This window comes from Pleurodeles waltl, chromosome 10 (assembly GCF_031143425.1).
Source record: "Pleurodeles waltl isolate 20211129_DDA chromosome 10, aPleWal1.hap1.20221129, whole genome shotgun sequence".
NCBI classification, from domain to species: Eukaryota; Metazoa; Chordata; class Amphibia; order Caudata; family Salamandridae; genus Pleurodeles; species Pleurodeles waltl.
Genome location: NC_090449.1, coordinates 121,707,775 through 121,725,480, shown reverse-complemented (window position 1 = coordinate 121,725,480; position 17,706 = coordinate 121,707,775). Strand labels below are relative to the sequence as shown.

Genomic DNA, 17,706 nt, shown 5'->3' with positions numbered 1-17,706 from the left:
CTGAAATCTGTCACATCTCAAAAGTTCTCTTATTGTGCCAAGTCCAAATTAAGGTAAGGGGTTTTCTACACATTCGCTTTAACCTTTTCCTTTATATGTCTTGTCTACCCATGCTTAAAAAATCCTTGACTGGCTACAGGTTCTCTGCATTTGGTTTTCTCGCCAAAACTTCAAACTTCTCTGTGACTTTACCAGCATTATTTCTCAGTGAATTAAAAATTCCTAAATGAGGAGCCTCTGCCTAAACACCATTTCAATTTCATAGGTAACAAGGCTCCTAAATCTGCTCTGAACTACTGACTTTACTTTTTAATATTGTATTTGCCCTTTCATCACTGTCCTGATTGTTGCCTAGTAACAAAATAGTATAATCAGATTACCTTTGTGTCTAACCGCTATCTATATTCTCTCCCTACACACTCCTGGCTTCAAATGTGTGATTGCTGTTGGTCCTCTTTACTCTGTCAACTTTTTTCAGTTTCTCTAATCATTTGGAGATTAAAGTATATGTCCATCTTCACTGTGGAGTCATTGAAGGCTCCAGCATCTGCTCTTGTGAAAATCCTTAAATCCTGATCGCCATTCCACTTTTAGGGATCCCAAAACTCTAGTAATGTGTGATCAGTAATGATTATCCAAACCTTGCTGCTTATTATATTTGGCCATCAAGCTCACATAATTGATCCTTGATGTCTTCAGCCAATTCTGACACTTTACTTTGGATGTGGTATAAGTGTTGCCCCCTCCGGATACATCCCAATGTTTAGTTTGTGAACAGCCTCATTTATCTAGTGCAATTTACCCCTGTTATGGGGAATGTCCTCTGCCTTCTGCAACATACTGAGAATATCATGTCTTGATAGGGAGTAATTGTTTTTCGGGTGAATATCTGTTAAAAATTGCAACTCATGGCTGTTCTGCTAGAACTAAACTACTTGCATTTGTGTTCATCTTCTTGATTTTTCCATACTATAGATATTAAGCCTAGATTAATTATCCCATCTGCTGATGTCATCAAAGGTATTCAATCCTTCATCAGACATTTTTGATGCTAGTGTCACACATAGGCAGTTTCTGACTTCCATCACAAGATTGTTTCCAATCCAATAGGACTGACTGTTCCCTTGAGACATATCCTCAATTTTGAGAAGTGACTGCTGGCCCTAAGAAACACAAAGGATAGTATGAGTCCAAAAGCCTAATTTAGAGTTTAGAGTTTGGCAAAGCAGGCGTATTCATGTGCTTTCTCTGTAACCACAGCACTGTGACAACCTCTGTGCAACCACAGGACTAAAGGCTGTGGGATCCCCAGTACACATTCAAGAATCTCATATTATGGTGGTTTGCATAAGCCAGTGAGTGAAAGCTATTCCGCAGACTTGGTGACATCACAGGCCCACCACCGAGGTCTAAATGACCTCTTCTCATCTTTGATGTACAAGAGTACACATATAAAATATATTCATGCTTTGTGTCGGTATGCTAAAGCTATACCTATTGATTTTGCCAATTATGGTTTATCTACATAACACTTCAGCTGGCAAAATGTAAAGCTGGACTAAAAACATTTTTAAAAAGCCTCCCACTGTGGAATGCTGGACAGAAATGAATGGTGATCTGCATACATTGTAGGAATTTGCAAAAAAATAAATTTAAAGTGTGAGGATTCTGTGTACTTTTGAGATGTATAATAGTCCCTCATCCATTGCAATACAAACACTTCAAAGTTGGGGGATAATAAGCCAACAAGCTAATAGTAAAAGTAGAGAGAGAGAAATCTAGACAACTCCAGCTTCCATCTCATTTTCTATTTGATGTCACCCAGACCTCCTCAGTGAAAAACATCCATGTGATTTCAATGTTACACATCTATAATTCTATATAGAGGCCCCTGCTGAGAGCTATCTGGCTGTTAAAGGTCTGCGCCTTTATCAATGGGAAAGGCTTTTAGTAACTTAACAACTTGAACAATCTGAAGCAGAAGGGCTATATGGCTTTTAGAACATTCTGCTCACTGAAAGTAGAATGTTCTAAAATGAACAGAGAGAAACAGAAAGACAAACATTGATATCTTGGAGTAGAAGTCATACCCCTGCTGTTATTGTAACAGTGGAGCTCTGAATGTAGGAATACTTGAAACAAAGTAGAACCCAAAATATTATGCCCATCTCTCACCAGTAGTACAATGGCATACATGACATATTCAATGTAAATCTAAGCTACTGAGGTTAAGGTCTGGCCTTTTTTCTCTGGGGAATCTATGGCAAACTTGAATAAACCCAAATCCTTCGGCATGCTGTAGGTTTTGCAACATTAACGAGTCCCTTCTGTAAGCTGTCTGTTGCTGCCTCAAACTACAAAACCAACGAAGAACATATTTAATATCTTTCTTATTAGGTAGGGCAAAAGAAGCTGACCTTTGGCAGTGTTGTATTGCTTTGCCAAGCACACAACGAGTAAGCAGTTTTGTAAAATAAAAGTAGAAGTCCACACAGTCAATGAGTAGTGTTCTTTTCTAATATGTGCTGCAGTCTGTCCCTGACTCATGATTCATTCTAGACAGGGTGATCAGTCCAGAACTGCTTGACATTTCACGAGGTCATCTTGGGAATGATGTCTCAATATATCTCAAATCCCAAGCAGACTTCATCAAGCAGAGTAACATTCTAGGATGCTTTCTGTTGGGGATTGTTAGTGACGGAGGAGTGGGTGAACAGATCTAATTTTTCTCTTTACTTCTCTTATGGTTATTATTGTGAACATTCATAGCTTATTAGTAAATGTATTATATATTAAATTAATGTAAAGTAATTGTTGTCATAAGTATAAATAGATAGATCTTTCATTATTTTAAATGTGTTGTTCTAATTAACTATTTAATAATACTTGATAAAATGACTTTCTCTGAATCTTGAAAGAATCTGAGCACCGCTGTTGAGTAGTTAACAGACAAGTAGCATGCCACAGCACTGGGACTTGTTGCATACTTAAATCAATTTCAGACAGAGCACACATTCCTAGAGCTGGCAAAGACAAGCAACATGGGCTTCATTAAGGCACCAGTGCTCGCATGCACACCAGATAATGAGGCATTTCATTTGCAAAGCCTCAGTAGATGAGATGTCGGCTTGAGTTCCACACAATCATGTGATGTTCTGAACAACACATGACAGCAATGCAAAGCAACGCTGAAATGCACTGTACTAAGTTCAAAACAAGTAATGGAAATCAAGGAAGGCCAATAAACCACTTTGTTCAAAGGCAAATCAGTGGTGCTGGATCAATTTTCAGAGTGAGGGAGCTGCCATCAATGTTACATCACTTAGGTCATATCATTGTGAAACACCCAAGCTCCCTCAAAAAACAGAACAGCAAACAGGCCATGCCCATTCAGCAGGAGAGTTGAAAGAATGTGGTACATAGCTGGTGGTGCATTTCGGAGCACACTGTTTCAAATATATTACTACAGCATGATGTGGGAGTGGACTGCTACATACAGACATCTCATTTTCCATTAAAATGTCCACAACATTTGCATTGACATGCAGATTTACTGATAATAATAAACAAAGCACAAATAATGTTTGGAAATCGAGTGTCAGACAATTATTTTTTATTTCCACATCACCAGTAAAATTGTCTTGATATGCTTTGATACTATTAATATTGTTTACATTACACTTCGGAATTCCAAAAAATGTGCTTCGTTTGTGCTTTCCTAACTGCAGATATATTTTGAAGTATTTGTGCAGTTCATTTACAGGTGTTTACAGGTATTTAAGTGTTGTTGTGTGTTAGAAAATCCAGATATCCTACAGTCTTTCCTTACACACTCTGTACCCAGCAAGATTGTCAGATAATTCACTTCACAAAGTCCTATAACTTTGAATCCTTTAACTTTACAGTCAGAGGAAAAATGTATGCACCAATCTCCACATTAAAAGAATAAGCAGCACTTTTCAGAAGATATAGCTTGACATTTAACTTCTATGTTTGAATTCACAGCAAATATGAAAGCTAAAAACATAATATTAAGGCATCTTTAGTGCTCATTCTCCTTCTGAAACTCATCATGGTTATTTAGGGGACAGCAACACCCCATTACACCAATCCTTCCAGTGCCTATAAGGCAAATAGTGAAATTGCTCCCAGTAGTGCCATACACATGGTCTTCCTGTGGCACTGGAAATTAGATCAACTGCATTATAAGGCAAAAAGTTTATGGATTTATCCATAGATATAGGATAAAGAATAATGGTATAACCAGGGACTGTCAAAACAGCAGCCAGCAAATCACATCAGGTTCCTTGACTTTCACCCCTGTAATCTCTAGGTATTATAAAACATAGTTCTAGTAGGAATGTAAAGTATAAGCCAATAATTGCCCCTTATCATTCTGCTAGACCAGTGACTCTTAACTTTTTGAGTTCTTTAGACCAGCGCTGAATCACTACTGAAAACCAACACCTTGGCCTCAGCAATTGCTATGATATCAACTTCAAAACAATACACAAAAATAGAAAAATAAGTATAGCTCAAAGAAAAGCAAAACATTTGAAATACTTTATTTAATTCACAAACATAAAAATAGAAAAGTAAACTTTTTACCTTTAATAGGAAGATTGGAGCTTTTAAAAATCAGTTCTTTTTATTTTGAACAGATGAAACAATATGCTATATTCTATCATACAACTTGTTCTTCCTAATTCATGCTCCCCCTTTGTTGGTACATACCCATGCTTCAGTTGAGACCACCCATCGTCCATATTAGGTTGTAAGATGGAACCGTGCATGCCGGAACAACGGATGCCTTAACAACGCGGTCAGAACCACGACCGTGTTGTTTCCACGCATGCCTTTAACTTGCATGCCTTTACAACGAATCTCATTGTAAAAGCATGCCTAGTAAAGGCATGTGTAGAAACGGCATGCGAAACAGCAAGTGTGGTTCTTTCATGCAACACCCCAACCCACTCTGAGGCCCAAAACTACCCCCACCCCAAATACTTAAACTACCCGACACCCCACCAACCCTAAAAAAAAAAGATTCTACCCCCCATCCTGCCCCTAAAAACTAAAGTAACCCGAACCACCCTAAACCCTTAAAAAAAACTACCCTGACTCCTCCACCCCTGAGCCCTAAAAAAGAATTACCACAACACCCCCAGTCCTGCCCCTAAAAACTAAACTACCCCAACACTCCCCACCCGTCATGAGCCCTAAAATATTCCACCTAATAAGTGAACTACCCTGACCCTCCTCACCCACCCTTTGCCATAAACAAGAACAATCCCAACCCCATCCCCTGCCCCTAAAAGCAAAATTACCCTAACCCCCCTCCCGCGCTGAGCCCTAAATAGAACTACCCCACCCCCTCCAACCCTGCCCCTAAAAACTAAAGTCCCCCAACACCCCCACCCAACCTAAGCCCTCAATCCACCACACATCTAAAAACTACCCATTAACTCTACCCCAACCCTACTTATTTCACTGCATCCTCTCTTGATCCTTCCCCCTCTTCTCGCCTCTTTCCTCCCGCCTGTCCTTAAACCTTCCCCACCCCTTTAAAAATAAACTACCCTACCCCCAACCTAAGCCCTAAATAAAAAAAAAACAAACAGCCCACTACCGCCCATTAAAAAAAAGTAGACCGACCCCTCTACCCTAAGCCCTAAAAGAAAATACTCAACCCCCCCCCACCACACCCCTCAAAAGAAAATAACCCACCCTGACCCACCACCCACCCCAATCCCAATCCCTTAACCCACTCCACCCCCATCCCTGACCCAGCCCCACTTACCTCACCGCGTCCCATCCCAAACAATGCTTGGCTCTTTCTGTGCCTTTACCACACATAAGCGTAGTTTAGCAAATGCGTGGTTAAAGCACAGAAAAAGCCATGCGTTGTTCCGGCAAGCATGGTTACACTTGGTGGGAAACCTCTGCATTGTTTACAATGCGTGGTTAAGAACGTTTCCCTCCATATTAGATTCTGTATTTGCACTTATCCCACCAGTCAAGATGCAAATGCAAACTTAATTTTCAGTCTGCAGTTTCGTATTCCTTCATAATTACAGAGCATTGTACGATTTTCAATTATACACATCGCTTTTTTATGCACTCATGCTTTATTAATCTTTTAAAATGATTTAAATGTCAAACTAGTTGGGGACCGCCTCTACTAGTCACCAGGTTAAGACCAGTGTGCTAGTCCTAAGCACTCCTCCCTAGAGAGAAAGCTGCCTCCTACTACAGAAGCCACTTTGTCTATGTGTCTACCTTTTGGGTAATTAATATGATTCTGATTAGCGCGAGGAGAGCAGAGGAGCTTGCGGATCCTGTAGCCATTTGTTTTGGTAGCCTGGTTGCCTGAGTGCTACTTTCAATGAGTCAGTGACTATTGATTGCAAGAGGAATAAGCTGATGAGCTGCTCATTAGACTGAAACCAGAATGATTTCTGATATATGAAAACAATACAATAAAACATTCCTTTTGGATTTGGGTCGTGAAAAGCCGAAACAAACAAGCCTTTCAGATTTAAAATGTTAAACACGCTGATTTGGATGATATGTTAATGATGCTGTGGGCATTCCACAACAACACCTATTGCTTTTGACGAAGCCCCAGATTGACAAGAAGGCATAAATCTGTGGCAACACCAAAAACTAACACCACACCTGGGGCGGCGTTAGCACTGCACAAAGAGGAGGATTTTTTTTTTTTATTCGTCCTCGTTTTTGCTTTTTCCATGTGTCCTGCTTTCTGCAGGACACATAGAAAGAGCAAAAGGCTATGCATGATTATTTATGTGCAAGAAGGCGTCCCTTCTTGCACATAAACAATCATTCAAAAATGACGATTTGGTACTTCTATGTGTGCTGTTTTCTGCATCACACATAGAAGTGCCAAATCACCATTGTAGATTGTTTATGTGTAGGAAGGGATACGTTCCTGCACATAAACGCAAGGATGCGTATGTTGGTCTTGGCAGCTACATTTAGCGCCGGTGCAGGGGGAAACAAAGGGATGCGCCGTATTTTAGTAAATATGATGTATCCCTGCGTTTCTAAAGTGGTGCAGCGCTGGAAATTTTGGTGCAGCACCACGTTGCGCCACTTTTTAGTAAATCTGACCCTCAGTGAGATAACGAAACTTGAGCCCACCCCCCTGCAAAGTACATGGAGTGCTCCCACCCCCCCTTTGGACTCACTTGGGAGCTTTCAGGCCAGGCCAGGGTATTGTGCTGAAGTTGCCCCCTGGAACTCAGCCCCCCCCACACATCGCAGGGGTTGGGTGGGCCTTTGTTACATCACTGCAAACACCCGCTGTCCGTTTTTCTTGCTCTTGCAGGTTCCTTCTTACTGTTTGTGACAGTTTTGCTGTCTTTTTCTTCCGTCCTCTTTCCCATCTGTTTGTTTTCATTCTTGTGCACTCTGTAAATATCTCATATGGAAAATTAAATGCCAGTCCCTAAAAATAATTGCTAGTCTCCCTCCTGGCAACCACTGGCACAAATTTGGCACTTGACTTCAGACTCCTGTGGTGTATTCTTTTTATAACGTATTTGAGACTACAGTTTGACACTAATAGACAAACATAAAAATGATGGCCACTCTGGACAAAAGCAGAATCAACTTGGTGATTTAGAAATTCAGGTATAACTGTTGTTTTGGAAAACCTGCAACTAGCAGCATAACATCTATTCAGCCTTTCAGATATATAAAAACCTTTCAAGATATTGGACTTGCTGTGGAATTTATTGTCTTATTTCTCTGTCTTTACAGTGTGAGGTTTACTGCCCAGATGGAATCTGCCCAGGATGGAGTCTTATTCTTAAGGGAGAGACCACCTCCAGTGAGAACTCGTAAGGAATCTATCTATCTATCTATCTATCTATCTATCTATCTATCTATCTATCTATCTATCTATCTATCTATCTATCTATCTATCTATCTATCTATCTATCCGAATGCCAATGACTATGTGCAGCATTTTCACCGAATGTCTTAGGAAACGCTAAGCACTGCCATTGTAAAGAAGTTCAGGAAACAAATGGTAACAATAGCACTAGTGTCACCAGGACAGAGAAGCTAGCAAGACGTCCTTAATAAGAATTTTGTCACATTTTGCCTTGATTCTTTATGAATAGTTATCCATTTTCTAAAAGTGAGGATGCAACTAGCAGTGCAGCATAGCCCCGTCCCCTTTCCCATATCACTACGGCTTTGCTTTGGTGCACCCGGTCTCTCGGCTTTCTTTTCTATGGAGAACAAAAAATTGAACCTTTCTTTTTTCTGCGACACAAGTAATGCTCACCATAGGGGAATATGCATATCTTCAATAAGGTTTTACTCTGAAATAAGAGACATTGCTTCATTGTTTTCTCCGCCTGTCATTGCTTGGGGCTCCCGGTTTTATGTTATTTATTTTTGTTGATGTTTCCATCTGGATTTATCCACATTTATTTTTTGATAATTTTATCTGAATTTATCCGCATTTGTTTTGGGGTTTGTGAAAAAATGAGGCTGAAACTAGTATAGTACCCCTCTTTCCTGTCATTGCACACTAGTATTGGCTTGGCAGTCACGACTAGGAGCATTTAGAATCACTCAAAATTTAGCCTAATTTCCGTTTTTATCCACTCTGAAACATAAAAACAGACAGGAAAACAAATGGATTTTCTGTCTGTTTTTAATGCTTAAAAATCAGTAAAAACGGAGAACTGAGAGCCTTAGTTATGTTATACCATGATATTTTTCGATAAATAAAAATGGGAAAAGTGACACTCCACTTGCAACCATAAAGATGTAATTGCTGCTCTTACAGCAGTGCAATTCCAGAGTCACTATACCAGTGCCTGTCACTGTTATGAATCTATCATCTTAAAAGTCAGTCGCCTTCTGGCGTCGAATTGCATTCACTGCAGCAACGCTGGAGCAATTTTGCACAACTTTATACAGATTACGTACATTGCACTGATGCCAGTGCAGCATTGTGCGGATATCTGCGCTACCTCCAGGAGTAAATACTTATCAGATATGATTGACCTCACAAAACATTTGTGTGTCAGTCAGTCATTGGAACTTCTGATGTGGAAACAATGAAACATAGCATTGACACTGCTACAATGTCACCCAGCCCATGAACTGTACTGTGCAACCGCTCTATTCCACACTTCTAATGTGAGCCAAGCCCTTTACTTAGCTGCTGTTCCACTTGTGACAGAGCTGGCCCTCTGTCAGTTATTTTAATTCTGAGAACTGATTTTCACCACAATATGATGAGCTTACCTCTCTTTTTTCCATGTTACTGCCAGTTTCTTCCAAAAAGAGTTGAAGGTGGAAGGTCCTCAGTGACAGCACCTAGTACTTGCCCAGAAATATAGGGGGTCATTACAACCTCGGCGGTCTTTTTTGAAGACCGCTGAGGTACCGCCGTGTGGAAGACCGCCAGTGGTGGCGGTTTTCCGCTCGGCCTATTATGACCGTTGGCAGCTCTCCGTCCTTTTACCGACGGTGAGCCACCAACAGCCATACTGGCGGGAGGCGGGGAAGTGGAGGTTGCTCCACCTCCACCGCCACGCCAACAGAACACCGCCCAGCGAATCACGTCCTGTGATTCACCGTGGCGGTGTTCTGTTGGCGGTGTGGTGTCGGCGGAGCTGCCCCCATGGCTCCCGTCCCCTCCCGGAGGATCGACAGAACAGGTAAGTCGATCGTCCGTTAGGGGAGGGGGATGGTGGGTTGTTGTGTGTTGTGTGGGTGCATGGGGGTGTGTGTGTGTGTGTATGTAGACGGTGTGTGTGAGTGCGTGTATGCTTGCGGGGGTGTTGTGTGTATGGGAATGAGTGCGTGTATGTCTGTGGGTATGTCTGTATGGATGTGTGCGTGTATGTCTGACTGTGTGTGTGGATGTTGGCATGTATGTTGGCGTGTGTGCGTGTAAGGGTGTAGGTGGTGCCTGCGTGCGTGTTGTGTGGGTATGGGTGATGTGATGTTGGGGGTCGGGGTGGAGAGGGGGGCCCTGCCACCTTTGGGGGGTGGCAGGGGTGGTGGGGGGTGTAGGGGAGGGAGTCGGGGTTGGGGTGGGGGAGACCCCTATCAGTGCCAGGGAAGGAATTCCCTGGCACTGATAGTGCTTACTGCCGTGGATTTCATGGCGGTTCAAACCGCTGGAAATCCACGGCGGTAAGCCGGGTCCAAATACCGCTGGCGGAATAGTGACGGCCGCCAGGCTGGAGACCCAGGCCTCCAGCCCAGCGGGCGGAACGGAAAACCGGCGGATGACCATGGCGGTAACCGCCATGGTCATAATTCCCCAAAGTAAGACCGCCAGCCTGTTGGCTGTCTTAACGCCGGTTTAACACCGACCGCCTGGGTTGTAATGACCCCCATAGTGTATACAGATGCTGAGCCGGGATTGAGCGGCCTCGGTTTCCTCTTTATGGATCTCTAAAAGCCTGAGAGTAGCTTGGAAGAGTTTGGGCATTCGTTTTGCAGGTTTGCAACTAGCACATGAACTGGGAATATGTTAGACTCTCTCCCTACACCTGAAATTTAGAGAAAAAGATAAGCTCTGTGTGTGATTCTGAAGCGTATGCCACACCCTAGACAAAAGGCTGCAGAGCACTGTACAAACAACACAGCACGGGAAACACCCGGAAGCATGATTCCGGAACAACGAAGTTGTGAACAGCGCAAGCAGAACAACGCTTGCGTGAACAACAACTTCAATTTTTCTGCCCTAACCACGCATGTGCTGAACAACGCACATGCCTGGTTAAGGCACAGAAAAAGGGAGTCAGCATCAGGAGAGGATGCGGTCAGGTAAGTGGGGGTGGGGCAGGGTTGGGAGTAGTTTGTAGGGGTGAGGTAGTTTGTTTTTTAGGGGCGGGTGGGGAGTTGGGGTAGTTTAAGTTTTAGGGGCAGGTAGGGGGTCTGGTTGGTTTACTATTGGGGGGTCCGGTAGTTTTAGGAGTGGGGATGGGGGGTCAGCGTTGTTTTAGTTTTTAGGGGCGGGGTGAGGGTCAGGGTTTTTTTAGGTTTTAGGGGCGGGGTGGGGGTTGTTTTAGTTTTTAGGGGCGGAGTGGGGGGGTCGGGTGGTCTTAGTTTTAGGGTCGGGTAGTTTTAGTTTTAGGGGCAGGGGTGGGGGAGTCGGGGTAGTTTTAGTTTTTAAGAGCGGGGGTGAGGGGACTGGGTAGTTTTGTTTTTAGGGGTGAGGTTGGGGTTGTTTTAGCATTGTGGTGGGGGTCAGGGTAGTTTTAGCTTTAGGGATGGGGTTGGGGGGTCGGGTAGTTTTGATTTTAGGGGTGGGGTTCGGGATAGTTTTAGTTTTTAGGGGCGGGGTGGGGCGTTGGAATTGTTTTCGTTTTTAGAGGCAGTGATGGGGGGTCAGGGTAGTTTTAGTTTTAGTTTTTAGGGGTGGGGTGGGGGTCAGGGTAGGTTTAGGTTTAGGGGTGGGGTAGAGGGGTTGGGGTTGTTTTCGTTTTTAGGAGTGGGGTGGGGGGTCAGGGTAATTTTAGTTTTAGGGGTGGGGTACTTCTGGGCATGGGGCAGGGAGGGGTCGCATGCTAGAACCATGCATGCAGTCCCACACATGCCTTTACTAGGCATGCCTTTACAACGAAAAATCGTTAAGGCATGCTTGGTAAAGGCATTCGTGGTAACAACATGGTCGTTGTTCCGACCGCGTTGTTTAGGCATGCATGGTTCCAGGACACATTGTTCCATTATACATTCACACAGTACAGCAGGTGAAGTTGCTGTGTTGTGTCGCATGAAAGAGCAGAATAGCACCATATTTTCAAAGATATGGTGCACTGGAAATGGTATTGAAAGGTCTGGCTTGCAAGTTACAACGTGGAACCCTCACATCATCTCTCTATTTTTTCCCTAATGAACCTCTTCATCTCCCAGTTCCCTTTTCTCTTGCCGTTCCCTTCTGTCTCCTACCTTGTCATTTGTCTCTGCCTCTCATACCCCCCCACATGCTTTCTCCCTAGTTCCCTCAGCCTTGTATATGCCCCTCTATATTTTGTTCTCTTTTCAGTCTTCTTTCTATCACCCTCAGCACCTTCCTGTATCTGTTTTTTGCTCCTTTCTCTGCCACATCTTCTATTGCCTTCTTTTCCCATCATTATCTGCTCTTTCTCAGCTTGCAGATCCTCACTTTCTTTGCCCTTCTCCCACTGTTCACTCCCACTGTTCAAAACTTCTGTCTCTTCATCTCAGTATATAGCCCTCTCCTCCTTTCTCGCCATCATTTTTCTTTTTTTTTCAGACGATCTAGTAGTGCTTCTGCCTGTGAACTCTAAGCCTATGTTTAGCAACAGAGTGCTGCTTCTGACATTGTCATTCATGGTACTGGGGTAGAATTGAGAAAACTGCCCCGTATGTTGGCTGTCAAGTCTGTTTACTAGTTTTCTCATCTTTAAATCTGTCCAGTCATATGTGACTGTTTGCTCAACACTCCAATTTTTAAAACAAAGAACATAAAACTACTTTGGCTTGTACTGTCTGTCAAAATTACCTTTTGTCTTGAATTTTTGTCTTGAATTTTGACCCTTTGTTCTGAATTTCTACTTTCACTGTCCTGAATTTGCTTTCTTACAAGGTGGTCACCTTAGCCATGATCGCCCCAAGTGCTAGAGTTGAGCCTTGAATGAATGGTTATCACAGTAGAGTTCAACATGTGACTGGCGAGACATTTCCATATCTCTGTCTTCATGACAATGGTGCCATCTTTTTGGATTCAAGTGGGTGCTGTTTTAGCTAGCCCTGGTATGGAGGGGGGTCCCTTTCACCGAATCAATACTATGACGGCACCAAAAACTAAAAGAAAAAAGGTGTCTGCTTATCCACACATGTGCACGCTCGGTAACACCCACAAATGCACGCAAGTGTCGGAGGTTGCACTTCCTGGGTCAACAATGAAGTATACTTGCCTCCAGGACAGAGCTGTAATAGCAGGAACTAACAGTCAATACATGCCTCGATGTCTGCTGCTAAACTTTTAAAGAAAACGTTTGCAAATTATTTCCATGATTTAATGTCGGTTGCTCTTTGCAATGAATTATGAAAACATGCCACAGGTATCACCATGAGCTCTCATCCAACCAGACCTTAGGGTAATTTAGCATGTTTATTGGAGCACATACTAGAATTGAGTATTCAATATAAAAAAAAACCACACACTTGCCAAACAATAATTATTCTTGGCACCCTGGTTCTTGGAAATGAGAGGCTCAACGAATGCTTGGTTATTTAGCGTTGATGCAGTCTAGTAAGGAACTGCAGTCCAGTAAGGAACACCCCCAGGAAGGATGCTATAATATTTTGAACGTTTGGGAAAAGCTATAACATTTTGTTTTGTTGATATTTTCTAAATCAGGGGTTCTTCTGTGGACATGGAATCACTATTGGAAGCCATGGACCGCCACCCAAGCACTTTCTATGACTTGAACCTCGAAAATATAGTCAAAATTTTGAATTTGTAAAGGAAGTTTGGAGCTTTTCAAAAAAGACTCTAGCATATTGGTTTGTCTTTTTTTGCTTCTAATGCATCTTTTTTGTTAGCGCATACTTGTGTTTCAACTGAGGACCCCAGTCTTCCATAATATTGTTTATTGTAGTTAGAGTGCTCACATGAATCAGTCCCTGGAAACCAATTCAATTTTCAGCATCCAATTTCAACTTCATCTAAATTTAAAGAGCGTTTTAAAATTTTCAGTTTTACATTTTGCTTTTTTAATATGCATCCATGTTATTAATCTGCTAATATGATTTAATTTTCTAAACAGTACTGGACCCCTAGAGTATGCATCGTCGACACCCAGTGGTCCACAGACCAGAGTTTAGGAATTGCTATTCTAACTAAAAGTCCACAGTCAGAACTTCTTGTTTGCATTATTTTTAAGTGTTATAGCAGTCATCAACATTTGCAAACATTTTTCAAAAAGCTGCTCTTAAAAATGTTTCTGCTTTCCTTTGACTTTGTTAAAATTAGAAAAAGGTAATGCTGATATCGCTGTTGAATTTTCAGACTTGAATTCAAGTTAAAATTTGATCAAAAATACCTTTCTTAATTCAAAAACACATCTTCTAAAAACATTCTTGTCACTATCCATTCAAAATATATTTTTCTACACTAAGCTAAGTAAAAGGGAAGGATCCGGTTTCAATGGTCCAGATCCAGTCAATTCGCAAATCTTTTTGTACCTCCTGCAAACGGTACCAAGTTCAATTTTATGATTTACTGGAAAACCTCAAATTAGAGCCCCTGAAAAATGACCTCTCTGAAGATCAAAGATGATTCAAAATTTGTGTAAGGACACATCTAGAAGCAAATCTCTGCCTATTTCTTTCATATGTCACTAGTAACATCCTATAATATATCGAACGAACAAGCTCTTGAGCTCTTGCTCGTGTATACACTACCTAACCGCTCCACGTTACTATCCCCAGGTGCCACACTAAATCCAGATTTTTTTCCAGTAATCCCCTCGATCACGAGTGTAGTGTATAGTGTGACATGTGAGATGTCATCATGCTCATGTATGCCTACATCCTGATGCCGGGCACTGTATCAAGAGATTAATAAAGAAGCTCTGCAGTCACTCCTCAGAATCAAATCTGTGTCATTCTTAGGGAGGCATCCCCATTACCATGGGGGAGCCTCATCATACCTGGTAGGTGGCTTTGTGTGTCTGCTCATCAACTCTGACTTGCCCTACAAGAGACGAACCACCATATACCCACCACCATTACACACTGATGTTACTTTCGTTCCTAACATTGTCTGAGATATTGAAAGTGGAGCCATTGGGTGATCAGGTTTGACAATGTACAGTTCTCTAAGGACACTTGTAAGATGGAGGAATGAGTCCATTCTTCAGAACAGAGAGGTACCAGGCTCAATGAGGAATCAGCAGTTAATAGAGTATTCACCAGAAGCAGCCTTACAGAAGGTGAGTAACTTGTTCTTCAGATGGATACTTTTAATTACAGATAATTCCCATGTGAATAAATACCAGTACAGTAACTCTCAAGGTGATAGGTCGATGGAATGACTGATACTAAAAAGTCCTAATAGACAGAATGGGTAAAATGTTCCTCCCAATGGACCAGGATATTAACGCAGTAGTGCTTCATGAACATGTGAACTGACACACAACAGATGACCTAAACAGGCACTCCATGTACCAACACAATGGTAGTATCATTGGCCCTGGTGGAATGAACCCTCAAGCATTCTGGGGCTGGTTCTTTTCCAATGCATAAAAGATTGTGATGCAGCAGACTATCTATGTTGAAATGGTTCTTTTTGGTACTGCCGTGCCTTTTGTGGCTGCTGCATACCTCACATTGAGTTGATTGTTTATCCAGTGGTGGTTGTAGTGATCGAAGTAGGAGCTGAAAGGTCTTCTGGGATCAAAATTATGGAGCATCTCTTCCTCTTTCATGGGATAAGGTGGAGCACGGAATGCCAGAAGGTTGATGGATTGTACCCCATGGAAAGGCATCACAACCCTGGAGAGTAATGCAGCACGTGTCCAACAGCACCAGTTAGTCTGTAAAAAAGCTGGTACATGGTTGCTAGACAGACAGCAATTACACCTCACTAGTGTGTCATGAGGATGTTATCCCTATGAGAAAGACTGTTTTCAGAGTGACAAGACGCGGCGGACAGCTGCACATTGGCTCAAATGGGGTGCACATCAAGTATATGAGACAAATTAAGGTCCCACTGTGGCATCACAAAAGATTTGGGTGGAAACATGTGGAGTACCCTTTCAGAAAACACATCCCAAACAGTGATTTAAACAATGCTGGTTGATATAGTAAAATAAAACAAGGTTGACAAAGCAGATAAATATCCTTTAACCCGCTGGGGCAAAGTTAGCACAAACAACAACACATCAAACATTGGACTTGCAGTACACCAAGCCACAAGCTTCACTCAACATCTAACATAGTTGTTTTTTGTGGATGGATGTCTGGCTGCCAATATAACATCCACTACCTCTAGAAGGAGGCTGAAAGCAGTCAGCTTTCTCCACTCAGTCTCCACGCTTAGATGTGTAGGTTACACAGGCCCAGGTGTAGCAGCCTGACTGACTGCTACAACAGAAGCTCCTCCTGAAGCATCGACATGATAAGGGAAAAGATGCTCATGGACAGATGCTTCTGGAACACAATCTCCTGGCGTAATCCAAAACCAATATAACTTGTTCCTGGGCATTCTTGATCTTTTTCTGAACTTTGGACAGGAAAGGTAGAGGCAAGAAAACTGAAAATGCTTGTGGCTTACCTTGAAATGCAGGAAGCGCCTGTGAGACTGCAGGGATGTGGAAATAGGTGTCCTGCAAACCCAACACCACCTCCCAGTACCCTCGATTCAGGGCAGATAGAACTTTGGCAAGTGTGAACATTTTGAATTCGTCCTTCTGGTGAAGGAAGTTCATGGGGAGAAAATCTGAATTAGGCTAAAAGGGCCTCCATCCTTCTTCGGAACCAGGAAAAAGCAGGAGTAACATCCATTCCCTGTTTCCAACACCAGGACCCTCTCAATGACTCCTTTGTCTGAAAAGTCTGGACTTACTTCCAGTAGACGGGTAAGTGGTCCTCCAACATCCTCTCTGGAATAGGTGGTAAATGTGGTAGAGTGGCAAGGAATGGTAATGCAGGCTTTGCTGCCGGATTTGAAGCACCCATCTGCGCAATGTGATGCTTTGCCATCTGTGAAGGTAATACTTATCCTGCCTCCTTTGGGATGGCTATATGCCACTGAAGGCAAGCTAATGTGGTTTGATGGCGGTGGCGGGAGGGGCAGGGCCTGGACTTTGTTGTTAAAAAACGTAAAAACGTTCACATCTCTGACCCCTACCTCAAAAAGTCGGGGTCTGTTGTTGAGGAGCTTCTAAAGCCATAAAAGGACAGAAACTGCAGGGGATACCAGTACATAGGCACAGAAATGCCAGGGAAGCATGCCGCTGTTGCACTGCTCTCTTTGAAGTGTTCAAGAACTGAGTCTTGTCTCCGAAGAGACTGGTGCCATCAAATGGCATGTTCATAAGTGACAACTGTACATCACTAGAGACGCCTATGGATCTCATCTTAGTGTTGCATCAAAGCACAACGCTGGTACCAAAATCCCTGCCCAAGCAGTTGGTGGGGTACAGCCTGGAGAGGATATTTTTCAATCCATCTTGAACTTTTTGTATAATCTGAGCAATATTGGTGTGGAATTTGTCAAGGACTGTTGGTAAGATCTCACCAATCACGTGCCATAACACATGTGAATAGTGTACCAGGAGGTAACTGCCATTCACTGAGCAGATGGTGTGACTGGAGAATATCCACTTTACGAATGCCTCCAGTCATTTGGATTCCCTATAAGGAGCTGTAGTAGCAAATGAATTTGGGTTGTAGTCTGCTAGTCGATGCCTGGAACACAAGGCTTACAAGCGTAAGATGTTGTAGGAGGAAAGGCAGATCTCCAGTAGCAGGTCGGTTTTGTCTATCAGCCTGTTGGTTAATTGGTGCTGCTGTGGTTGAGGATGATGAGGGTGTGACTTTGGCTAAGGTTGTGCTGTATTTACTTTAGAGTACTAAAGAAGAATTGGTTCCTCCTCATTTATGCAGCATCACTGTCAACACGTGAGGGACTGGCGCAAATCTCGGCATTGGTTGGAAAGTTAGCATGAG

At 42.7% G+C, this 17,706-nt stretch overlaps 1 protein-coding gene across 1 annotated transcript in view; it reads left to right on the top strand.

The window, feature by feature from the left end:
• GRIFIN (galectin-related inter-fiber protein) overlaps positions 1-17,706 on the top strand; it is a 106,460-nt gene that overhangs the window by 74,402 nt on the left and 14,352 nt on the right. The window contains exon 2 of the mRNA XM_069209206.1: positions 7,786-7,865. Coding sequence (XP_069065307.1) covers positions 7,786-7,865 — 80 coding nt within the window. The remainder of the gene's footprint in view (positions 1-7,785; positions 7,866-17,706) is intronic.